General features: G+C 39.5%; 1 protein-coding gene across 1 annotated transcript in view; it reads right to left on the bottom strand.

Annotated features, from left to right (window-relative positions):
* Window positions 1-296: 296 nt before the first annotated feature.
* The window catches only part of NF1 (neurofibromin 1), a 246,631-nt gene continuing 238,467 nt past the window's right edge, over window positions 297-8,460 (bottom strand). The window contains exon 49 of the mRNA XM_019646973.1: window positions 297-4,021. Coding sequence (XP_019502518.1) covers window positions 3,879-4,021 — 143 coding nt within the window. The 3' untranslated portion in view covers window positions 297-3,878. The remainder of the gene's footprint in view (window positions 4,022-8,460) is intronic.

Raw genomic sequence — 8,460 nt, forward strand, 5'->3', positions numbered from 1 at the left:
ACATGGGGAAATACAGTAAATTTTTGTGCTTTGCTCCTGTTAATCTGTCTTTGTCAGTTTCATTTTCAGACCCAGCCAGGAATCCTAAAAGGCTAGCTTCTCACCAAAATTACTTATTTTACTATTAGTGGGGCGAGGTTCTAGAAATAGAAACCCACGGGGTGGGGTGGAGGAGAACCCAAGACGTCCTTAAAAGAAAGGAAATGGCCTTAATGTTTCAAAAGATCAGTGAGGACTGGGGGGAAGTGAGAAAACAGAGCTGATGCATGTGAAGAAATTAAATAACTCCCCACATCTTAGAGCAGATTGAATTTACATTTTACTTAAAAAAAGGGGGGGGGGAGTACATACACAGGGAGGAAAATGGGGTGAGGAACAATGATCTGAAATAGATTTCTACAATTTTTCCCTACAATGATCGATGTTGTCTGTTGGGCGGTATTTCTCCTGCGGGCGCACAGCGGCTTACAATATTAACAAGGTTGTAGGCAAGGGAACTGCCAAAGTTCAGGTCCAGATGGAAAGGAGAGGAAGTTATCATATACAATGTAAGTTTACAATACACAGCGCTTTCTTTAAATGATGTAATGTAGTCGCAGGAAGAAGTTAACAACACTAACATGAGAATAATCAAATTTTTGTTATCCATGTACAGCAACTAACTGCTTTACAAAAAAAGCAAAATAATACAATATATCATCACATGTATTTACAGTGTAGTAAATATACTTTTCTGTCAAATTTTACACAAACTATTTACAGGTGAATATACTGCATTTAAAAAAAATTGTGTGGCTGACACTAAGAGTGAATTTTTGTATAAGTTCATTGCATAACATTGAATAAGACATGCCTCATTTTGCTGGGGGCGGGGGGTGGTGATGAGGGGGGAATGTAAAAACAAAACCAAAAAACAAACAAAAAGCCAAAACAAAACTGAAAAACCCTAAAACCCACTAAGCAGGGAGGGCTGCTGGCTTCCATTCCGTTGCTCCCTAGGACATCATTCTATGGGGGCGGAAACTGCCCACTCACTGTGGGGTCCTTGGCGCCTGGCTCAGGACCTGCACAGAACCGGCATCCATGGGTGAGCAGGGGCCTGAGGGGACAAAGGACAGAGCACTCACCACTTCCCCCAAAGCTAGTGAACTGTGTCCCTTGTTGGCCAACAAGGGACACACTCTGGGGACTGGAGCAGTGATAAAACAGCTAAATTCTGCACAAAAAAACGGGATGAGTTAATGTTTTCCTCTTGAAAAAGTCAGGAGAAACAACCACAAAAAGCAAAGCAGATTACTTACAGTGTTCTTTATAGAACTTACATCAGATTACACAAAATGGGCAATTTGCTCTGAACTTCAGAATTTCTTGGGCAGATTATAGGGATGAGGCCTAAAAAAGTATTTCATTTTTCAGGGGAAACATCTTGGTGAGAGACTTAACTCATGTTCACTTTCGTTACTTGGAAAGCTAGGTTTTCCTCAAAAGTTGGAAATTCTTTAAACAAGGGAAATTTTAAATCTTGGTTAACTTTTCAAATTCCCAGGATGGACTGGTTAAAAGTATTTTTGCAGATCAAAATTTTGATTTGTGCAACGCTGATCATTTCATGAGGTACTTCACGTGAATTCATTCCTTTCATTACACTAGAGGGAAATAATGAATCAATTTCAGAAATATCATACCTTGGAAAACTTGTTTATGGAAAAAGGTCAATAGTTTTAACAGTAAACCTTTGGAAGTTTGTCTATTTTGATGGGAGAAGCAAAATGGCATAACACCCACCAGCACATGCACCAAACAATCAACAAAGAGGGAAAATGTGGAGCCAAAATAATTAAAGGCTCACATATGCCTTTTCATTCCAGGAGTCAAGAAGCTGTGAATCCTATCCCAGAAGCACTGGGTTGTGTGAGGACCTGACGGGCAGCTTGGCATCCTTGGCTCTGGGTTGGTAATGACCTGTTTCTAAACTCAGTCCTAGCCTTAGTTCTTTATAGTCTTAGTTGCTCTGTTACTATAAACATTCTATTCTAATGCAGCCTCTACAATAGTTGAAAACAAAATTGTAATTAATTGCACCTGTCTTGAATATTGTCCAATTCTATGTCAAAATACCTATGAATATTAAGGTTTTTTGTGGGTGTTTTTTCGTTTTATTTTGGCAAATGGTTCTTACTTTTCCCAGTACTGTAAACAAATTAAAAAAATTAAATTCTTGTTATTTCTGAATATCAAAAACAATTTTATTTACATTAACATATTACATTGTTACTGTGTGGATAAATGTGAAATGCGTTATATTATTAAAATCAGAACACTTACATGTACCATTATGTATTGATTTAGCTGTGGAATTTAATTTACTGAAATCCACTTATGAGATAGCACTACAGGACACTCCCCGCTCCCCTAGGTTTCTCTTCCCCTCCCAAAGCCATTACATCTTAACATACAAAGGGAACCCGGGAGGAGGGGGGGGGGTAATATCTTTTTGTAATAAATACGGGTTAGTCCTAAATGGGAACATCCAGGTATGAGTATGCGCTCTGAAGTCGAATCATTGTGCACACTGCAGGCACCACAAAGCCATTGGGTCTGCGTTACTACGGAAATCCCAACACCGCTGTAATCCATACCCTTCAGTATAGCAGCACCTCTGGCGGTCCCCTATTGTCACACTAATGCAGGCTGACTAGTTTTTTCACAGTGATTAAATGCAATTCTATCATATACAACCCAAATGTTCCGCTAAAGAGGTTGCTGATTTTTTTTTGGAGTGGAGGGGGAAGATAAGAAGACATTTAAAATACATTTAATCGAAGACATTTTTGTTAATATACACCATACTCCATTGTTTCTGGGGGGAAATTATTAAACAAAATAAAAGCATCAGCTACTCAAAGTCACGTACCATTTCATTTTGCTATGGAGCTAACGCAAACGTCTATGAAAGTTGCCTTCTAGGAACAACGTCAACCCTTTGTTCACTGATTACCCTGCTCAGAATGATACAGGAAAGAAGAGGAGGGAAAATATGGAACTACTATACTTAGTATAGTTTTGGCTTACAAAAACAAAAGAAAACCAAAAAACAACTTTTAGCATATTTGAAGATTAAAAGATAATCAGCTAGAGAAAAAAATAGTTTGGATGACTGAGTTTGGATAAGGCCTCAGAACTCATCGCTTTAATTCATTAATGTTAAGATATATGTGGTTATGCTTATTTTCCTGTAATTATTGCTAATACTCAAGTGTTAGTATTTCTTCAGAACCCACTACAAAATACTAAATCCCTCCACCCCCCCAACCCGCCCAAAGTACCTGGCCTGTGGCTTTATGCTGTGAAGTCACTGAGGTTTGACCTCTAATGGTTCCTTCAGTTTTGAAAGGTAAAAAAAAGTCCACAGCTAAAAGTCAGATTAAATATACTGGGGTTATAATATTATTTCTCTCATAAGTTTCTATCCTGGAAGGTGTGTAACACTTTACTTTGTATGATGAAGGGGAAACAGAAGGCAGAGCTCTGTGCAAAATGGCTTTCATGGCTGGCCAGTAGCAGCAGTATTCAAGGATCCATCCTCTCTCACAACTGGGATGTTCTCAGTTCAAGTGTCCTGACCTCCCACTTCCTTTAACAGTTGTTTTGAACACGTGCTTACACCAGACACACCAAAATGAAAAAAAAAAAAAAAAAGCTAAAGAAAAATCAGCATTAAATTTAGGCAATGCTTCCAAGAGTTGATCATCTGGCAACATGGCGGACGGGATGGGCTCTTTATAAACCATGAAGTGCAGCATCATAGAACGGTGGAGAAGGGGTCACTAGTGAAGAACCCGTGTTAAGTCTGCTTGAAAAAGGAAAGAAAGAAAGCTTCACACGATCTTCTTAATGCTATTACGTTTGAAACTGCCAGCGCTCCTTTGCTTCTGCACTTGGCTTGCGGATCCATGGCGAGTCCGTCCACTATTACAGTGCCCAGTGGTGGGGGACAGTTCCACGTTCTCCTTGTCGATTCCTGGAGGGAAACAGGGCAGCCAGTTACTCCCTCTCCTCGGGCGTTAAGCTCCAGGGTTGGATCTCAGGATTTGTATACGAGATACAACCTGGAGAATTGGTTTTGCATATTTCATTTTGAATACTCAACTGCTAGAATGTTTACAAAGACCTTGCCACACAGAACACTTCACATTTTGTTAAGCAAAGTTTGCTATCACAGCAGAAAAACACCATAAGGAAAAAAAAAACAAAACCAAACCAAACCCAAGAAATTGCAAGGAAAAGCCAGAGGCAGGCAGGCTTGAGCTGAACGAAAGGCTAGCAGACACCAGGGAAGACAAACATTCCTTCCTCCAAATCATACCAGAAGCTTCCAGCAGAGGTCAGCTTCTAGCCACGTATCCCTACTGGTTTAGACACAGGCTATATATACTCTCCAGTTGCAGAAGGCACTGAAACGCATCATTTCAAAGAAAGGCAGATGCTTTTTTATGTTTTAAATCATAGTGCCTGTCCCAAAAGAACGCAGATGTTTACTGAGAAAATAATGTATCACAAAGGTCAGACTATAGAATCTTTGCTTTGACTTTCACAACCCCAGCCAGTCATTTCATGTTCTGCACCTTCGCCAGATGCGATTTACTCCTCTCATAGAGACGGAAGCTCCAAAAACTGGGCCTTACAATGAACTTGACAAATAACTTAAGTAGTGACTTCATAACAGTAACCAGAAGTAAAAACAAGATATTGCTTACCCCTCAGATTAGTCAAGATTACAAATTAGGTAACAGAATAGTGGTTACCCCTGGGGAAGTGGTGACTGAAAGGGGACACGTGGGTGGCTTCTTGGGTGGCTGGTAATGTCCTGTTTCTTGATCTGGATTTTTAAGTGTGTTTACTTCTTAAAAGTTCATTAGGTTGTAAACCTATGATCTGTGTACTTTTCTGGTACACCTCCATAAAATTTACCAAAATAATAAGACTGATTATACCCACCTTTAGCATACCTACTGGTGGGACAGCAAACAAACAGCTGGAGAGCATTTTAGCAATTTGTATCAAAATGTAAAGTACTGACTGATATTTACTGATACAGAAAGATGACCATAATTTAGGGGTAGGGGGAAAAAACGCTGGGAAAACATTTGCCAAAATATGTTATCTCTGGATGGCGTTATTTCAGGTAATTTTGACTTTATTTTTATCTGTACCATTTGAATTTTAAAATAAACATTAAATTTGAGAATGGAAACATTTCCATTTTTGGACAAAAAGTAGCATTCCAAGTAAAAAACTATTTATGTTCTAGAAAATGTACATAGACACACCCCTCTATTTGCTGGTTCACAAACAGGAAACGACAGGTGATGGATGACTGCCTCCTTCTAGGAGCCACACAGCCTTTATCTGGATTCAGCCTTGAATTCAATTCTGAGCATAAGGCATCTACGGGCACACGGCCTGATTTACACAGGCTCAGTAGAGGTTTGCTGCTTGGATTTACCAGAGGAACACGGACATTTGTCAGTGTTTGTTCATGAAAAAGTACACTGGGCTAGCAGTGTAAATGCAGTTACAAATGTCAGCAACACCTAAGCCAAGCATGGTAAACCAGCATCTCCAATCTGTTCTATTCTATTCTAGCCACATGCGTAAAAAGATGAATGAAGGAAATGCATTACACTGTTCATAGAACTTTTTTCTGGGTAACAGAGTTCTGGATGATTTCTATTCTTTCCTGCCTATTTCTTTGCATCTTCTCCAGAGCTGTTTAAAAAAGAAATAACAAAATTGAAAGAAGGCTGCTCCTCATCTCTTGAATGTGCCTTGAACTTGTTTGTGCAGGCTCTTTTAACTGCCTTGCCTATTTCCACAAGATACAATTCAACCCATGTTTCTCATGTCTGTTTCCTTCATGGTGCATTCTTTTGTCTCCTGCCAGAACTACTTTCTCCCTCCTTTTTTCCTCCCTGCTTTTATATGGTATTTATATCTATTACATCTTCCTGTACTATCACAGCTTATGTACACATCTTATTTCCTCTACTAGAGTAAAAGCACCTAGGAGGGCAAAGATAATTTATTATTCATTTTTGTTTTCTTATAAGATCTAGTTGATGTCTTTTACAATAATATTGGTTGAACTGAATGCTTCATTTTAAAATGTGGTGGCTGTAATTCCAGGCCAAAAAGGATGCAACCCCTGATCTTCAGAGTGTGGTGTCATATTTTTAGTGAAAAAGAGATTTCTTTTTTTTAAGCTTCCTCCATCTGAACTTCCTCCATCAGGAACTTATCAGAGTATTTACCTTCCACTTCTTGTTTGCATGTGGCCTACAAGTTCAAGTCCAAGAGTTACTTACTTATCTGGGGTCATTTCTTTAACAGGAAATACGATTCAGGTAAAAGTAGGACTTTTAGAAAATACAGGTTTGAAATGATTAGGAGGAGATGGCCATCAGGAGGGCTCATGGGGACAGCCATCGGAAGGGTCAGTGGCTCTCCGCCAGCAACCTGCCACCCTTGGGCCCTATTGTGTGGCCCCCTTTGATGCAGCCTTGTCACTGCTAGACGGCTGCTCACTCTGGGGGGAAAGTAGTCATCACACTGCACAGTCTGAGGACAAGGGCCTGCTCGGTGAACTCTTAGAGAATGAAAGCTATATAAATGATAGTCACATAGATTGAGTCACTGGGGTAAAGGTTTCTTCGAAGAAATACTAAGAATATCCCATTTTCTGTTTTGTTAAGCAAATAACCTTTAAAGCCTTATTTATTGCCTGTTAAATGTTTAGGGTAAAAGCAAACCACAAAATTTTACATATACTATGACTTCAACTATGTAAAGAAACTGGAAAAAGAGGCACTAAAATATTAATAAACAGTGATTGTCTTAGGGTGGTGGGATTATGGATGATTACTTTTCCTTTTATTTTGCTGAATTTTCTATTTCTTTTTTCCTAGTGAGCATGTGTTTCTCTTAATTAAAAATGTGAAACCATCACTGACAGCCCCGTTGCTCACAGCCCAAAGCTTCAATGCTATGTGAGAGGCTGATGGCGTAACTTCTACTCTCAGGTTCAATTTTCCTCTCAATTCAGCTCTTGTTTTTGTATGTATGTCTTCTTCCTACTTAGTGACCCAGTTCTACAAGTCACGCCCAGGTAAAGGGGCATGGCTGTGATTCCTAAGTTCAACTTCGCAGCCAAGACATCTTACTTTAAGGATCAAAGAAGTAGCTGACATAAAAATCTTAGAGGGTCATTTTTAAGAAAAAAAAATTAAAAATGCATTATGTTTATACCAAAATATAGCTTCTTGAAAAAGCCAAGTTGTATGAAACAGAATGATCATAGTATCTGCTTATGGCATTTAGGTTTCTAAGCATTATTCTCACTTTGGGGAATTTTGGCAGCATTCTTTCTTTTTACTTTCTAAAATTAAATCTAGAAACCTCTCTAGAAGCTGATGAAGGGTTTGGTCTCAATATTCTACAGGAAAAACTCTCAGGTTAGCAGTCAGGGTGCTCACACAGAGCTGGACTCCATGCTGCCTTGGAACGTGCTCTGTTGTAAATAGTGAGCAGACCTTGGTGCTGCACTTCTTCTCATCAAGGCCTCTCTCAGGCTTTGCACTCGGGTCTTTCTTATGTTCCCCAAGCACTGGCTCTCCCTCCGACCCTCAGTGGGCACAAAAGCATAAATGCATAAGGTGACAGAAACCCAGGGGCCACCACCTGAATGAAATAAAGGTAAAAGCTTCTGCGGTCCTGATTTGCTAGTTTAAACTCCCCACAGATGTGCTGTGGTCAGGCATGCAGCCCCTTACGAACATGCAGGGCATAGGAAGCTGGAAATTCTCTACAGCAGCGTATTAATAAGCACTATGCTTGAATAAATCGTGCTGGTTCCAGATAAAGACAAAACCCGAAATAAAAGGTGGTTTTTTGTTTTTTTCTTTTTTGGCCACAATTTAGTGAATTGAGTAAATGGGGAAAATCATTATTAGATTCCATTATAGGTGTTCAAGTTACATGTCTATCTCCTCTGCTCGAACATGAGTTCCTTGAAGGCAGGTATCAGGGTTTGTGTATTTGGACAACTAGGAATATAGATCCGGCCTGACAAATAATAAAGCGTGTAATTAAAAAAAAAATCACCTATTTTTTTTTTTTTAAGCTGAGTCATTCTGCCACCTGTTGGCAGCTCAGCGGCTGCTCAGCTCAGACTGGGAATTGAACTGCTGTTGCTCAGAGCTCAAACTCTTGAGTGAGCTCTTAACCAACTGAGCCACTCGGCCAGCCCAAAATCACCTATTTTTTTAAACATCAAAACAAGCTCCCAAACTGGAACCTAATACTTGCATGAAACAATTTAAGGATTAAGTCCCTTTTAGTCCTTGAGAAGCTTAGGAGAAGTGGGTTAGGTAATTTGTGAGAAGTTCCACAACAGAAATGAAA

This window comes from Hipposideros armiger, unplaced genomic scaffold (genome assembly GCF_001890085.2).
Source record: "Hipposideros armiger isolate ML-2016 unplaced genomic scaffold, ASM189008v1 scaffold_108, whole genome shotgun sequence".
In the NCBI taxonomy this organism is placed as follows: Eukaryota; Metazoa; Chordata; class Mammalia; order Chiroptera; family Hipposideridae; genus Hipposideros; species Hipposideros armiger.